At 40.7% G+C, this 18,471-nt stretch overlaps 1 protein-coding gene across 1 annotated transcript in view; it reads left to right on the top strand.

The window, feature by feature from the left end:
• The window catches only part of DGKI (diacylglycerol kinase iota), a 341,772-nt gene that overhangs the window by 139,832 nt on the left and 183,469 nt on the right, over window positions 1-18,471 (top strand). The window contains 1 exon segment of the mRNA XM_070948056.1: window positions 13,831-13,939. Coding sequence (XP_070804157.1) covers window positions 13,831-13,939 — 109 coding nt within the window.

The following is an 18,471-nucleotide window of genomic DNA, read 5'->3' on the forward strand; positions in this document are numbered from 1 at the left end:
AAAGATTGACAGAACAAGGCTTAAGATCCTTTCCCCATCTCAATCATATACTCTTTGATGCAGTGACAGGTGTCTTGCATAACATGAAGGAGATGAAGGGAAGAGGTGAAAATAATCTGAAGGCGTGCCCTGATTGCATAATATGGGAGACCAGCTAATTGCTTTTATTTGATTTGTTGCTCAGTTGTATTCATCTTAGTGGTAATGTCAGATATCCCAGATCTTATAAACACATGTAGTTCTCACAATTGATCATTTAGTCCGCACTCTGTTTTATGTGTCAAGACACTTATATAGAGACAGTCTTGCTATATTTTGGAACATAGTGGATTAGTCAGTGGCAGGTGAGTAATACTTCAGCTTGAAAAATGCTAATAAATGAAACCAATACAAACATGATTAATAGTGTTAAGTTGTTCAAATGACTGCATCTTTTTTTTTTGGTTTCCCATCTTCACAGAAAGTTGATATAATTTTCTTAGGCTGCTCAGATGCAAACTTGCAAATCTACCAGCATCTTTTATATGTTATATTTCTCCGGGAGAAATATGCATCAGTCCCATTAGGCAGACAAATCAGCTCCACAGGAAGACTAGAACTAGTTTTATTAAGATTGATTATAATAATAGACTCTTGTTTGACTGATTATACTATACCTTCCCCCTTCTTATATCCAGTGAATTAAAGAGGTGTCTGCCTGAGTCCCTTCTGAATGTTACCTTGTAATTTCTGGACTTAAAAAAAAAATGCTTCAAAATGCTTTTTGCCTAGATAATGGTTCCTGCATATCTCCATCAAGGTTATTTTCCTAATTCTCTACACCAGGAGTGTCCATCCTTGGCCACTTGAAGACTTGTGGACTTCAAGTCCACAAGTCTTCATGTTGTCAAGGTTGGATAGTCCTATTCTACATATTGGCAGCACTAGAAGGACTAAATAGTTTAACTTCTGAAAAGAAGTACTATTAACAACTAACACAACTACAATTTCATCTTCTGGCTGACTCAGTTCATTTTCCTAGATTGCTTTGGCAATGAGGGTGAGTTGAAGACTTTCAGAAAGTCAAAGGGTAGAAAGATTGAGGAGGTAGTAATTCTAAATTGAAATGGTGACTCTGCAGTCAGTCAAGTTTATGAGATTCTTCATATAAAGAATTGCACAGGAAAAGGCCCAGATAATTTTAAGGTTGTGGGCATCACTAGGCTATTTTACAATATATTACAGAAGCAGAGAGATATTTCAGTGTTTGGCTGTCATGTAATTCTGGCTGTCCTTAATTAAAAATATTTTTAGGGATCTTCTTAACTATAAAGTCTACTGTCAGTATTGGGTAATATCAGTGGTGGGTTTCAATTTTTTTTACTACCAGTTCTGTAGTTGTGGCTTGGTGGGCGTGGCATGGCTTGGTGGGCGTGGCAGGGGAAGGATACTGTAAAATCTCCATTCCCACCCCACTCCAGGGGAAGGACATTGCAAAAACTCCATTCCCACCCCACTCCAGGGGAAGGATACTGCAAAATCCCCATTTCCTCCTGATTAGCTGGGACTTGGGAGGCAGAGAATAGATGGGGGGCGGGGCCAGTCAGAATTTTTACTACCGGTTCTCCAAACTACTCAAAATTTCTGCTACCGGTTCTCCAAAACTGGTCAGAACCTGCTGAAACCCACCTCTGGGTAATATCCCTACTGCATGAACATAGGAAAGAGATCAAATAATCCAAATCAAGAACTCCGTAGATGAGTTCCAGATTTGAAGAAAGCCTGTTCAGGATGTTACTTTGCCATCCTTGTCTTACTTCAGAAATATCAGGTTTACAGAGCACTAGATACTCATTTATGAGGCCTTAAACTAGATTAAGAAACAACAAAGTAGCTGCTACAGGAACTTCAGAACAAACCAATAGAAAGCAAGGTTATTTCAAAGCAGGTTTAAAGAAATTGAGAGCTACTGAAACCACAATGAAGCCTCCTTTGCAAGCCAGTTAGAAAGAATCTCTTTCCGTGAATAGAAGTGTAGCCAAGTGTTTATAGAGAAGATAGGCACTTTCTCAGTTTAGCATTAATTTTTAAGGCCTTTGATATTTGTATCCCTGTGGCTTCAGTTCTGTGAAGAGATGTTCTGCTATATGAGTTGTGTTGGAAGATGTTCCCAATGAAGTCAGCCATCCCTTGAAAGACTATGCAGGTAATCCTTGACTTACGACTACAGTTGAGCCCAAAATTTATGTTGCTAAGTGAGAAATTTGCTAAGTGAGTTTTGCCCCATTTTACAAATGTGACTTTTCTTGTCACATTTGTTAATTGAATCACTGCAGTTGTTAAATTGGGCTGAAAATGTGGCTATTTCATCTAGCCGTCCTAGACTGATGGGGTTTTTAATAGAATTTAATGGGGTTTTATTGGATTTTTTGTCAATTTTATCATGGACTTTGTTTTAACGGTCTGTTTTTGTTTATTGTTGTGAGTCGCCCTGAGTCCTGCGGAGATAGGGTGGCATATAAGTCCAATTAAATAAATAAATAAATAAATAAATTAGTAACACGGTTGATAAGTGTCAGAAGATTGCAAACGGGGATCACATGACCCCAGAATGCTGCAATCATCATAAATGTGAGTCAGCATCCTAATATAAAGCATGTGATCATGGGGATGTTGCAATGGTCATAAGTGTGAAAAATGTTCATAAGTCATTTTTTTCAGGGCTGTTGGTATTTCAAACAGTCACTGAATGAACTGTTGTAAATCGAGGACTACCTGTAAAACAGAAAGATGAGGACAAGATAATCATTGTGCTTTCTCCTCAGACAGATACTAACATATGTAGGCATGGCTGTATTTCAATCCTGCTAGGATTTTAATGTGGGAACTGATGCTAAGGAAATCATCTCTGTTTTATGAATGTAGGTTTTGTTGGAGTGCTGCTTAAACTGGCTTCAAACATCTGAGAATTTGTTGTTGATTCTGAGACAGTCAACGTCGTGGGTCCCAACTTTTGTTCTGAGGATCTGTTCGTTGCAACAGACATGCCAGCCCTCCATCTTAACTAGAGTTCAAACTGACTTGTTATAAAATGTCATAGGAGATTATCATTGTTTACTTCCAGATTCAAAATAATAAGTCTTTGCTTGGCAGGTTTGGGAAGTGGCTGGTGGAAAAAGGTAGTCAAAATAACTTCCTGGAAAGATCACCATTGTTAGATCACTTTTCAGGAAGCCTGAGCCAACGGGGGGGGGGGGGGGTTTGTTACAAGAAATTTACCCACTTCTCATTCTGTCCTGAAACTATATCTGGGATATGGCTTTGTACCATCTGTTGCCATTCACTTTATGTGTTATTTACTTTATGAACTGATACGGTTCATCGATTATTGTCCAAGATTAGCTTAATGTCAATTAGATCCATTTCAGGATTTGATTTTGTTTAAACTAATGGCAAATTGTGTAGCGGTGTAATAATTCTGTATGTGAAACTGGCTACGAAGTTTATCATGTTTGTAAATACTGCGTTAATGATTCATCGTTTTCCTCCCATTATTTAAACCCCTGCTAGAATCCCAGCTTTTGTAATTATGAATGAATGTCATTACTTCTAAAAATAATCCAAAGCATTGCCTGGCATATTCCCTGTAGCCAGTCAACAAGTTTTATCAGTTTTGTTGAACCCTGCCTATTGGAGCATTTGCCCATCATCGAGAAAGGGACAAGGGAATATATTAGTTTCTGCTGTGTTATTTCTGTCTTATGCTTCGCATAGAATTTGTTGAGGCAAGTTTGCTTGGGGTGAATTAAAAATAGGTTCTCCCCCCCGCTACTCTTTTCGATCTGGTTTACTGTTTCTTGTGTTTGATTTGTTGTTGTTGTTCAGTCGCTAAGTTGTGTCTGACTCTTCGTGATCCCGTGGACCACAGCACACCAGCCCCTCCTATCTTCCACTCTCTCCCAGAGTTTGCCTAAATTCATGTCTGTTGAATGGATGGCACTAGCTAACCATCTATGAGCCACGGTGGCACAGTGGTTAGAGTGCAGTACTGCAGGCTACTTCTGCTGCCTGCTGGCTGCCAGCAATTTGACACTTCAAATCTCACCAGGGTCAAGGTTGACTCAGCCTTCCATCCCTCTGAGGTGGGTAAAATGTGTTTCCAATGTGTTCTCACTTCTCATTAGATGGCCAAAGTATCTGAGTTTCCATATTTGGACTAAGGAACCTTCCAAAGGACACTCAGGGTTGATTTCCTTTAGGATTGACTCATTTGATCATTGCGTTTATATTTTTCCAAATCTATTCTTATCTTAACTCTTAATTTATTTGTTCACCCGATAGCCTATTAATCTCTGTGTCCAGTTTGTACTTCTTCAATCCTTTTTTCCTGCCCATACCCCATCTAGCTCTCCACTTTTTAAGCGTTAATTCTGTGGCTGCTTCATTGCCTGAATGGGTCTGAGATAGCAATAGCACTAAAACTTATATGCCGCTTCACAGTGCTTTACAGCCCTCTCTAAGCTCTCTAAGCGGTTTACAGAGTCAGCATATTTCCCCCAACAATTTGGGTCCACATTTTACCCACCTCAGAAGGATAGAAGGCTGAGTCAAGCTTGAGCCTGGTGAGATTTGAACTGCCAAATTGCAGGCAGCTGGCAGTCAGCAGAAGTAGCCTGCAGTACTGCACTCTAACCACTGCGCTACTGTGGCTCATGATAGATAATGCACTTGCTATTTTTCTTTGCACAACCCTCACTTGTCCTATTTATTTACTTTTTAAAAATGGTTGCACAAGCGATGGTTAACTTTTAGAGATTTTGCTGAACAATTTGGACATTGCTTTGTTCATCTGAGCTGACTTCTTTCTGAAAAGAAGTGCAGGTTAATATCTGAGTGAAACCTTTGAAGATATCTAGGTTTAATTTGACAGAGTTCATGTTTTCTAAAGGGTGTACCATCCTTGCTGTGTTTATTACAATTATTATTTATTTGATTTCAGTTCTGCCTGACTCCAGACTGACTCTGAACAGCTCACAAAGTTAAAAATTCAATAAAAAGCAAATGAACAAGACAGAAAATATGCAAAACATATGAAAATATATCCAGCAACGAGCTCCATCAATACTAACCCAATACATTAAAGCTGTGATGGGGAACCTATGGCACGCGAGCTGTCGCCCCAGCTAAGCTCTGAGTGCATATGTGCGCGCCTCTCTCTGGCCATCTGGTTTTTGGGTCTCTGCCGCGCATGCGTGGGGGGCGGGGTGCATGCGGCAGATTGGTGTGCATGCGTGGGGGGCAGGGTGCATGTGGCAGATTGGTGCACATGTGTGGGGTGGGGCGCAGGGGGGTCATGCGTGCACAAGGTGTACGTAGGGGAGCATGCTCACATGCGCTGGGGTGGGGCATGCTCATTGCACTATGGGTGTGTACGCACATGCGCACTTTTGGCACTCGGTGTCAAAAAGGTTAGTCATCACTGCATTAAAGTGTTAAATGTATTCAGAAATTCTCCCATTGTAGCCTAGGGTTGAACCTTTTATGGAATCAAATCTGCGTTATTTTAATTGAGTCTTGTTGCCTTTGAAACTCAGATCAAACCTAATCTTGCTACCTGCCAAATCTTTAAATTGATCAACATTTAGACTGATTCACAGATTCCTTAGAAGAGCTTAACCTCCTTTCAATGAAATTGAGTGGGCCTGTCAAAGTTAACCTAAAAAGTGTCTTAACTTTAATATCTATTAAAAGAACCATTTTAGCCCTGACAATTTAAAAATATTACTCCAAGTTTTGATCCCACTTCTCAGATCACAAAGATAGCTTATCTTTGTATCTGAATTCAGCCAATATATTATACCATAGTCAAATATTATTGACTATTAGCAAAATATTGGTAGGGAGCCAGCTAACAGATAATAATGTGGGTCAGAAATATGTCTCAAAATTTATGGAAATAATTGGAAAGGGATTATTGGAAAACAGCCTGAGGTGCATCTTTTTCTGGCTACCCCTCTCATTCCTCAGCAACTCATTGGAATTGAATCTGAAGCATTGCACAATCTTATTGGTTATACTTATAAGGTATTACTCTCATCTTTGGATCTGCTGACTTTTAGGTGTTTATATGATTTGTAAACAGTTATTGTATACAGGAGCATTGTTATGAAAAGTGCACCGAAAATAGATTTCCCGTTCCATAGTTTGAGACATTGTTGGACTATTTATATGTTGAACTTGAGAGTTGCAACAGAGTTTTATATTAGTTCTCTTTGCGTTGAGTAATAGTTAAAGTAATAGCCATATCTCGACTTGGTGCAGCACTGGATCTTATAAACCAATTCCCCCCCCCATCTGATATTAGATTCTAACTCCCATAATTCTCAGCCAGTATAGCCTTTGGCTGGTGGCAAATGATAAACAATTGGCATCCAATATATTTGGAGTGCACCAGACTGGAAAATGAGGTTCTAAATAATTATCAGGCAGAAACTGATATGAAGTCATAGAGTTTGATTACACAGGTTCAACAAAAAATAATGAGGGTAAAATGAACATGCCTTGGATGGCATCAGGAAGACAGAAATTAATTCATTTTACCTTTAGAAACATTTCTGGCTGACTTCACAAACTGCACTAGTAGTACTTGTTTTAATCAAGATGTGTTTTAATTTGTTTTAATCAAGATGTGTTGATTAAATAAATCAATAAGCTACGCAACTAGGTTCATACAGGAAGTCCTTGACTTATGACCTCAACTGAGCTCAAAGTTTATGTTGCTAAGCAACAACATTAAGTGAGTTTTGTCCCATTTTATGAACTTTCTTGCCACAGCTGTTAGGTGAATCATTGCAGTTAAGTTAATAACATGGTTATTAAGTGGATCTGGCTTCCCAATTGACTTTGCTTGTCAAAAGGGTCGCAAAAGGTGATCACATGACCCCTGAATACTACAGTTGTTATAAATATATGCCAAGCATCTGGATTTTGATCACATGACCATGGGGATTCTACTATGCTCACAAGTGTGAAAAACAGTCGTAAGTCACTTTTTTCAGTGCTCTTGTAACTTTGAACTGTTTCAAAATGAACTGTCATAAGTCAAGGGCTAACTGTATTTATCTATGAAACAAAGGCATAATTTATGCTTACAAATCACAGCGGCTGGATTCAATGTACCAGACTCAAATAAATCGCATTATGGTTTAGGGCGGTGTGTAAATCCAGACACAATCTTTCATCTGATATATGATAGAAGAAGTACCCTGTTTCCCCTAAAATAAGGCATCCCCTGATAATAAGCCCAATCGGGCTTTTGAGCGCATGCACTAAAATAAGCCCCTCCCCAAATAAGCCCTCCCCCAAACTATTTAAACGCATGCACAGCCGGTCCCTGCGATTTCCTCTGGTTAGGGTTAGAGAGACCGAGCTGGAAATCAGGTAAGACAGCAAGAGGATCCCCATCTTGCTCCACATACCCCAAAATAATAAGACCTCCCCAAAAATAAGGCCAAGCACTTATTTTGGGGTTCAAAAAAAATATAAGAAAGGGTCTTATTTTCGGGGAAACATGGTAGCTTTTTTAAAAGTAGCAAGTTTAACTCCTGATAGATTCATGGATATTTCATGCTATTTTCTGGACAACAACATAGAAGTGGCTCTCTACCTCTTTCTTCTAAGACAGTGATGGCTAATCTTTTTGTCGTCGTGGGCTGGCACCCATAATGCAATGCATGTGTGACACCCCCCTATGCCCCACCCCTGTGCATGTGCGCATGACCCCCACTCTCCCCTGCCCCCTCGCCCCCTCTCATGCACCCACTAACTCTTGCGCTACCCCCACCCCCTGTGCATGCCTCTCTGCAGCTCCCTGTGCCCCAATTTGGGCCTAGTAGCCTTCCCTGCAGCCTTCTGGGACCAAAAATGGGCTGCGGAGGGGTGCAACACCCCCTCCCTCCACCCCCACGCATGCATGTGTGACCTCCCACTCCCCCACATGCACATGCAACCCCATGCAATTACGCACATCTCCCGCATGCACCCTGCCCCCACGCATGTGCCGCAGAGACCCAAAAATCAGGTGGCTGGCAGGAGGCATATGCGCATGTGAGGTGGAGCTGAGCTAGGCAATGGCTTGTGTGCCTGCCGAGAGGGCTCCACGTGCCAGCTGTGGCACGTGTGCCATAGGTTCGACAGAGGTCGACCCCAAGGCCCCTCATATGTGGGGTGCCGCAAGGGTTGGTCCTCTCGCCTCTCCTGTTCAACATTTATGTGAAGCCACTGAGCGAGATCATCCGTGGTTTCGGGGTGGAGTACCATCAGTACGCTGACGACACCCAGCTGTACATCTCCACCCCGGATCACCCCAACGATGCCCTTGAAGTGATGTCCCGTTGCCTGGAGGCCATACGGATCTGGATGGGGAGGAACAGGCTCAGGCTCAACCCATCCAAGACTGAGTGGCTGTGGTTTCCGACGTCCTGATATAGTCAGTTGACGCCATCACTGACTATTGGGGGCGAATCATTGGCCCCCACGGAGAGGGCTCGCAATTTGGGCGTCCTCCTGGATTCACGGCTGTCTTTAGAAGAGCACTTGACGGCCGTGACCGGGAGGATTTTTCATCAGGTTCGCCTGATTCGCCAGTTGCGTCCCTTTCTGGATCGGGACTCGTTACGCACGGTCACTCATGCCCTTGTCACCTCCCGCCTGGACTATTGCAACGCTCTCTACATGGGGCTCCCCTTGAGGAGCACCTGGAGGCTCCAACTGGCGCAGAGTGTGGCCGCGCGGGTGGTAATGGGAGTGACATGGCGTTTCCATGTAACACCCCTCCTGCGCGAGCTGCACTGGCTCCTGGTGGTCTTCTGGGTATGCTTCAAGGTTTTGGTTACCACCTTTAAAGCGCTCCATGGCTTAGGACCCGGGTACTTGCGGGACCGCCTACTACCACCAATGGCCTCCCACCGGCCGGTACACTCCCATAGAGAGGGTCTCCTCCGGGTGCCATCAGCCAAACAATGCCGACTGGCGGCCCCCAGGGGGAGAGCCTTCTCTGTGGGGGCACCTATTATCTGGAACGAGCTCCCCCCAGAGATACGGAGGATCCCGGATCTGCGCACCTTCCGCCGCGCCTTAAAGACCTTACTATTTCACCAGGCCGGCCTGGCCTAATTTTCCCCCTCTTTTATAAAGATTTTTAAAATTTTAAATATCTTTTAGTATTTATATATTCAATTTTAAATTGGTTTTAAAAGTTTGGGGTTTTAAATTTGTCGGGGCCAAAATTATTTAATTTGATTTTATTCTATTTTTTAAATTTTGTATTGTATGTGTTTTTATTGTTTGGCTGTGCACCGCCCTGAGTCCTTCGGGAGTAAGGCGGTATAGAAATCTAATAAAATGAAATGAAATGAAATGAAATCCCGGTTCTAAGATATCATTTCAACTTTCTAAGCTAACCTACAGCCATGGCATACTCTCCCAGTCTCTCATTTGATAACTAACCAAGTGTCAGCGTCCCAGCACTGACATATATAAGGAGAGGAGAAGCTTGAACTTTTGCCTACTTAATCCCTTTGAAGATTCTGTCTCCTCGGAGATGGGAGGGGGGAACATTCCTGTGATCTGATGGAGGAGGGATGAAGAAAGTGGCTTGGAAGATAGCCAATGAGACGCAGAGAATTGGGGATCAGAAAGGGAGGGATTGGGGGGCAAAGGTCAGTACTGACTGCGCAAGAGCCAGGGACAAATCACTATGCTCAATAAAGAGAAAATTTCCTTAAAGATCGGCAGTTTGGAAATTCCTTTATTTTGAGATAGCATCGAAACCTGACAGATGGTCAGTACTGACCTTTGCCCCCCAATCCCTCCCTTACCGATCCCCAATTCTCTGTGTCTCATTGGCAAGACCTGACTATGTTTTGTTTTAGTGCCTAGACATGACATCCAAGGCTGCAACTTGCTGAGATGTATGTCATATCAGCTTTCCCAAATTGCATTCTGCAGTTGAATATAATTCCAAACAACATTGTCTCAAAGTTAGTGGATGCCATATTGAGGGCACTTGAATCACAGGAAAGCAGATATTGGATATTAACAGGGCAGCAGGGATTCTGAAAATAATGGTGAGTGGGAGCACTCCTGGGGGTGCACTACTCCTGGTGACAATTTATTTTTGGTCAGCATCAGGGAAGAACTTGGAAGCTCTTACTTTTGTCATTTGAACCTAGTACAAAGCAGTTCTAATGAAGGAATACCTTTTTATGTTTGCTGCCTTTGCAAATGTTGTTATATGAAGAATGCACGTGTAATGGATGTGCATGTGAAGAAAGAGTGGGGGCAATCTTGGTAGGAGCACCAAAGTTTCCCAGGACAGAGGCTGTACATTCCAGAGGGAGTCCAAAATAAGAGCCTGCTCAGTCTTGAACTGGATGGCAGAGCGAGGAAAAGATTCAGAGTAATCACACCCTAGAATCTCCCAGGTAATCTCTATTAAGTTAGAAGGTTACAGCTTTAGTCTGGCAAGATTCTGTCTATTAGGTGTAAGCAAATTAAGAATTGGAATTCACTGTGTTGTCTTTGGGTTTGGACTCGACAGCATGTGAGCTCCAGGAACACTCTTGATGTTTCTCTTGTGATGACAGCCCCGTATTGGCATGAATGCAATCTCAGAGGCATTTTAAAATAGATCATTTTGAAGCTATTTGTTTAGTCGTGTTCAGTCAAAATGATTTCTCAACAATATGTTACAGCAAGAAAAGCACATTGCTATTACCCAGCAAAATATCTGCCAAGCAGAGTTAGACTTATTTCAATAATGGGTATTTATGTCATGTTTTTAGTACTTGATAATTAGGCTGGGGAAGCTGATTACAAGTCTCATAACTACATAAACTGGCAGATCTGGAGAAAAAGGGAAGAAAGAGGTGGAAGAGCTGTACATCCATGCAATATATAAATAGAACGGGAAGAGTACAGGAATAGGTATAGCCTTGGCACTATAAAAAGCATACGTGGAGTTTCGACAGAAGAGATTAGAGAGTGAGAGACTAAAATAACTGCCGAAAGGATTGTTTAACAGTCTATTCTAGCTAAATTGGAAGGGACTTTATATTATGAGTTCCTAATAATATTAATATTATTAATATAATAATAATAATAATAATAATAATAATAATAATAATAATAATAATAATAATAGGTAGGATTTGAGTACGGCAAAAACCACTGGGAACATCAGGTTGAGAAAGTTTTAGAGAATGAGAAACTCAAGATCTTGTGGGACTTCAGGATTCAGACTAACAGGCCACAACACACCTGACATAACAATAGTTGAAAAGAAAAAAGTATGGTTCATTGACATTGCAATACCTGGTGATGCACGGATTGAAGATAAGCAGCAAGAAAAAAATCACAAAGTATTGGGACTTGCAAATTGAAGTTGAGCGACTGTGGAAAAAGAAATCGTGTGTTGCCCCAATTGTAATTGGAGCCCTTGGAGCAATACCCAAAGGACTACCCCGCTATTTAGAAATTCTAAATTCTAAATCTACATTTTGACTGTACAAAAAACCACCTTACTCGGAACAGCTTACATCCTCCAACGATACCTTAACAGTTCCTAGGTCCTTGGTTAGGACTCGAGCTGCTGAGCTATTAACCAGCCTCAAAGGCTGTGAATCTCACCAAAGATTAACCATACTACTACTACTACTACTACTACTACTACTACTACTACTACTACTACTAATATCCTAAGAGGTCTGTAAGGGGCATGCATAAGCGCACCAACGCGCCTACCGTCCCTATCCTACTGTCCCCATTTATTCGTATCCATTTCCTGTATTCATAATCATGTTTATACTTATATCTGTTATCTTATATCTGTTACCTTATACAAATTAATTAATTAATTAATTAATTAATTAATTAATTAATTAATGAAGTTAGTTCTTGGCAAGAAACTACATTTATTCCCTTTGAATCACAAAAATGCTGAATTTTGCAAGCTTATGTGTGTGTTCAAAATGAACTACTAGAACAAGTAGGCAAAAATAAGAAGGATATGTGTATGTGGAAATAGATATAAATGTGATGTATATTTATTTTACTATATTTTATTTTTTTGTCCCAGACCAATACAACACAAATGCAGAATTTAAAATACAGTAACACCAATAAAAGACAAATATATAAAAATTAAAATACAGGACAACTGTCCTCCATGAAGCAATAGTGAAAAGAGAATGTCAGTCAGCTGCTGCAAGCCATAGCTATTTCAAGAAATTTAGCAATCTCTGTGGGGATTGTCGAAGTTTATGACAGGATAATTGTAGTTTCTTGATCAGAAAGACAACTAAACATTCTGCTAATCAGTCTTATGAATGTCAGATGCCATCATTGGGACAATGAGCAGTATAATAATATTAGATTATTGACTGTACCTCTGTACCTGAATAGAAATTTCTCTATATAATATAAGCCAAGGTGAAAAGCCTTCTGTATGATATATTCAGGATATTATAGAAGTAGCTAGGAATTGTCTAGGAAGAACTTGCAATTGCACCACAATAAAAATTGGTTTTTGGCCCTGTCATTTTATAAATCTAAAACCTCTGTTTAAATTTGATTAAGGCTTGATCTGGGCTAGGAGACAATATTGCCTGGAGTGAGAGATACCATAATATTCTAGATAGAATCAATTTGCCTCCTCAATAGTGAGGAGAACCTATTCAGTAGGGTGAAGTGAACCAGAGATGCGCCCTAAACTATTTGCTTCAGCCAAAATCCAAGATGGCAAATTCTCAGGTAGGCCCCAAGAAAAATGCAGCCAAGCTGAAGTTGAACAAGGACATCTGGACTTGAATAAAAGGACATGGAGCTGGGCTTCCAAACATTTAGACTGAACAGCTTCTGAAGTAAGGAAAATGACAAGCCTAGAATCTTCCCTTTAAGCAATTTTATTGCTGCAGAAATGTAATTACTGCCATGGTGATTTAAAGTATAGTGATGTGACCAACACAAATCACAAAATTCATATTGTTTTTTGCACTGATGTGCATCATGACATTATGGATTGCACTGCAAGCTGACCAACTGTACAAAATAATACTGTTTTTGTGTGAATTTAGATTGCTTAGATTCCAGTTAATACAGCTCAGTGAAAGTCCAATAAGAACACAAAATATGAAATCATCATAAATCAAATTTAACAGCAACATTGAACAGTTAGAAAAAAACAGCTGATAATGGAAAACCAGCCGAGACTAATAGGGATATAGCACACAGATCTAGAAAACCCTAATGAAAATTAGTGCATTTAGTTTAAATTGAAATTGGATGAAACTAATGCTTCGTTGTACTCACAACTGCTTTCAATTCCTGGCTAAAGGAGGATGTTATGTTATTGCTGGCTCAGAACAAATTTCTGATCAGCCCAGTAGATATTTCTTCCAACTGAATTTATAGAGAGAGCAACTTTAATTAAGAACATTGTACGTCCAAGTAATTTCATGAAAGGGACTCAATCCCTGTTGCTGATGAAGTGGTACATGATTAATAAATGGTTCCTTTTTAAAAATGCTTTTTACATGCAGATTAGGGGGGGGGATCAGTAGTGGGTTTCCAAACCCATCACTACCGGTTTGCTTGTGGGCATGCTCGTGTGCGCGATGCTTCTGCACATGCGCAGAAGTGTCCGGGCGGGTGGGCAGAGCCTCCTGCCACTGCCACTACCAGTTCGCCTGAGCCGGGGCGAACTGGTAGCAACCCACCACTGGGGGGTGGGGGATGAAATAGGATGGCAAATCCAATCATTTTAAATTTCTATTTGTTATCCCTCTCTTACAGGAAAGCAATCTCCAGGTCTGGCCTTCAACATCTGACTCCTGTTCAAAACCTCAACCTGGGCATCAGTAATGGACCAGTGAAGGAGCCGAGAATGGCACTAGAATGGAGTGTAAGATTTTCTTTTTTAAAAAAAACCCTGGATATAATGTTATATCACTGATGTAAATGCCACAGAACTATTATGAACCATGTTTTGGTATTTATTGTGTATTATAGAGACTGTGCATTCTCTTGTGTTTATGGTAACTGATTCATTTTGCATTTTGATTGAGATGGAGAACTTTATGGCACTTCAGCTGATGTACCTGTAACTCTCTGCAGTTCCTAGTCATCCTGGGAAACTGAGGGAAGATGAAAGATGTAGTTCTGCAAAATTTGAAGAGCCATAAGCAAAAGCACATAGATATCATTGTGACCTGTCAGCTGCTGGCCCCTCCATCAGCCAAATCTGAGGAGGAGGAGGAGGTGTGTGAGTCAGGATCAGCATCAAGGCAACCTGAGAGCTCTGAGGGGGAAGATGGAATGGAGCTGTTGGAGAAAGAGACAGAAGCAGAGCCTAGGCCATCCGAAGGGGAAGAGGGAATGGAGCTGTAAGATGGACAGTCAACAGCCCTCAGTCTGGAAGTGGCTGAGGAGGAACAGCTGGGTCCAGTGTCTGATGCACGGATGTGCAGAAGGCAGAGGAGAGGAGACCAGTGGAAATCTGTGGGCCGATCCTTGGGATGGAAGAGCTACTGCTGCTAGCGAAGCCCCACCCTAGCTCTGGGGATAAAAAGCAGGGGGCGGAGATGAATAAATGTAGCAGACAATTATTCATCTCTCTGCTGGATGGACTTGTTAGCCTGCTGTGTGAGAGAAACTTTTTGCCGGGGCTACTGGTGCTCCTAATAAAGGAATCATTGATTAATTACAGAGGGTTTGTCATGCTTGGGGAGCTGGGTCAGAACAGATATTTAAAAATTTTAAAATACTGGTAGAGTCAAGATTTTTCATTTTGCTAACAGTCTAGGATAGGGGTGTCAAACTGGATTTCTTCGAGGGCCAGATCAGCATTGTAGTTCTCCTTTGCAGGCCAGCAGTGGGAAGGGGGTGCCTCCTATGGCACCCTGCTGGCCAAAACGGGGTGTGGGGGGCTGCTCTACCCATTTATGGCCTGAACAGCCTCCTGCAGCACTTTACCAGCCAAAATGGGGCATGGGAGGCACGTGTGGCCTCCCGCACCTCATTTTTGTCCTCTATGGCCTCCTGCAGCACTCTGCTGCCTGAAAATGGGCCGAAAACTGCCTGTTTTCGGCTGGCAGAGTGCTGCAGGAGGCAATGGAGGCCTAAAAGGGGCTGCGGGGCAGCCGCATGTGGCCCGTTTTAGCCAGCTGAGGCACTGCGGGCCAGTCCTTTGATATTTCCAGGCCGGCCCCACGAGCCTTGAGTTTGACACCTCTGGTCTAGGATCAAGGATTACATTAGGCAAGGATAGCCTCATCATGAGGGATATTAGGAACTTAGGAATTTTGGCAGATTAAACATAATAATTGCTTCTCTTGTTTCCAGATATTTTTGACCTGAAATAAAGTGCTGGGAATTCACTTAAATTCCCAGTATGCTGTTAATATTAAAGATTTGGAAATGAAATGATAAAAATACTTTACATCATGCCCATAGTACTGGCCATCTGTTTTGGGATAACTGTTTTGGGCTTCAATTGCAATCATCATCAGTCCAACACAGCAAAAGGGATTATAGATGTTGTTTTCTTAATTTACTGAGAAAGCACATTTGGTACAAATTTGAGAATTAATATGCCATTTGAATTCCTTAGAGGTTCTCTAAGGAAAATGACTGTGACTGCTTTTCATCTGGACTTCTTTGTGGACTACAATAAAATACATGGGGAAATCCCATTTCCAAGGAAAATTATACTAATTTAGGGCTAGGGTTAGGGTTAGGATTAGGTTTAAGTTTCATTGGAGTTCGATTTGAAAAGTTAAGGATAAATTCTTTGAGGTTCTCTAATGATAGAGAACGTCATAGCTTTTGGGTTGGATGTCTATAACTGTAAAGTAAATCAGAAAAAATCATTTTCATTTTCATTGTCAATGAAAATTAAACTAGGGTTTGGGTTAACCTGAAACTCTGTTTCTTCATACAATCTAACATTCTTCTCTCCTTCCTCCTGCCTGCTTTCCCTGCAACCTCTCCATATTTCTACCTCCAGTGCAATGATTTTAATGATATTGATTTTCCTGTTATGCTTATACGAGTCAAAAAGAGGGCTGTGAAAATATTTACAGACTCCTCGCATCCTGGACATAAACTGTTTCAACTCCTACTATTAATCTTCTCATCGTTCCCACCACCCATCTCCTTCCACTTATGACTGTATGATTGTAATTTTGTTGCTTGTATCCTTACGATTTATATTGACATTGTTTCCTGATTGCTTATTTGTACCCTATGACTATCATTAAGTGTTGTACCTTATGATTCTTGACAAATGTATCTTTTCTTTTTTGTACACTGAGAGCATATGAACCAAAGACAAATTCCTTGTGTGTCCAATCACACTTGGCCAATAAAAATTCTATTCTATTCTATTCTATTCTATTCTATTCTATTCTATTCTATTCTATTCTATTCTATAATACATTTTGTTTTAGTGTTATAAGCCATCTTGTGTCCTTACTTCAGGAAAATGGCAAGGTGTAAATTTAATAATAAATTGAAAACCAAATGATGGAGCTAAATTTGGCAAGAGAAAAACAACAGCTCACAAGCCTGTGTGATACAGTGATCAGTTTGTGTGGAAAAATGCATGTTCAATCTTTATGTGATGATAGAGTTGATTAGGGCGGGTTTTTGTTTCTGAGCCAAGCTAGCTCCTCAAGTTGGTATTTATGAGGGACTCTTATTTGTGCTTCTTGGAGCTTTCTGCAAGAAAGATAGGACAGAAATGTTCTAATAAAGGGCCTAAGATCAGACATGACTTCCTCATGTTCTTCCTTTTAATATGCTTCCCCAGCTCTCATTTCAGTTTTGAGAAGGATTTTGATCCTTGCTTGTTTTTCCCTTAAGCTAAGCCTCAAAAAGCCACTAAACTTGAACAAGCTAAATTTTATTAGTGTTTTTAACTGCCAGGTTATTAGGAATCATGAAGTCAAATGACCAATGTGTAAAAAAACTCAACAGAATTGAGTTTGCAAATAAATAAAAATAGAAGCAAATTTTCTATTTACTTTTATTTGAAATATTCATGCAGGAAAGAAGTCTACATCTTTTAGCTTATGCAGCTAAGTAAATCTATATAAATCTCTTTAAATTTACAGGTTTTATGAGTAGATCTATAAAATATGAATATGAATCCACAGGAAGGAGATCAACACAGGTTGACTTTGGTATTTTCTGATTTGAACAGTTGAGTGGCAATGAGCCAACTATTTTGTTGATGTTACTTAAAAAATACCCTAAATTATTTTTTTCAATCAAGGTTACATAGTAGTTGCAGACTTTCTTATTTTTCAGAAATCTTCTATTGCATATTTTTTTTTATTGGACTAAAAAGGAATGACTTTGGTTATTACTGCTAAAGTATTTTTGCAGTCTTAATAAATTTGCCATTTGGCTGAGTTACCTTTTAGCAAGTACCATTGACAGAAGGAAAGCATTTAATAACTCAGCAGTTTAAACGATCAGGGATATTGAAAATAAGTTTTAAAAGGTTACTATACAGGTGATCTGCAAGCAATTTATTATCGGATACCATCTGGCTGGGAGGCTGGGAGGCACAAACATCTTTTGTGATTTTATTTTCAAGCGGAAGCCAAAATGTCAGTTCTGTGCAATGTATCAGAGTTTGAAGTGCATTCATGTTTATTTGTGTGTATTTATTTGTATGTATACACATGTGTGTGCATATGTATGTATGGATAGATATGTTTCTGTGTTTTATGTTTATGCACACATACAACAAAACAGGGTTTTCTCATTTCATATAACTGTATCTAGATTTTTTGTGAAAGCTTGTGAAAGCTTGTATACAAGGGTGGGCTTCAAAAATTTTAGCAAGGGGTTCTCTGTTCGGTTGCTGGGTGGGCATGGTCATGGTGGGTGTGGCCTATTCGGCCTCTTGCACCATGGTGGGGGTGGCGTTTTTGCCCTCCCTGGGCTCCGGAGACTCTCTGGGGGCCGAACTTCCAGTAGGCCCATTTTTCACCCTCCATGAACCTCCGTGCGCATCCTGCATCCAAAACAGGCCATGTGGGGACTCCTGGGAGGGGTGGGAGGGGCCATCCAGGAGTGGGATTTGGGGGTTCTTCGAACTGCACAGAATCTTAGCTAGAGGTTCTTCTGAACCCCCAGCATCCCATCCCTGCTTGTATCAGAATTGCTTTATTTTTTTCTTCTTAAATTTGTTCTGAATTGTGAGCTTCAGGTTCCTAAAGCATGGGATTGATACACCAGTAAAAAATCTATTAGGGAAATGTCATTTCACATTCTTTTGTACCAATTATAATGGCAGTAAATTATGAAGTATTTTCTGAGCATCGTGGAAAAAAATTATGTGGTTGCTCAGAATCCCTAAGAGACTTGATGGCACATCATCAACCAATCAATCAAATTTGAGAATCTGAAGCAAACAAATGATTT

This window comes from Pituophis catenifer, unplaced genomic scaffold (assembly GCF_029215685.1).
Source record: "Pituophis catenifer annectens isolate HBS135680 unplaced genomic scaffold, rPitCat1.0.hap2 SCAF_7, whole genome shotgun sequence".
Taxonomy (NCBI): Eukaryota; Metazoa; Chordata; class Lepidosauria; order Squamata; family Colubridae; genus Pituophis; species Pituophis catenifer.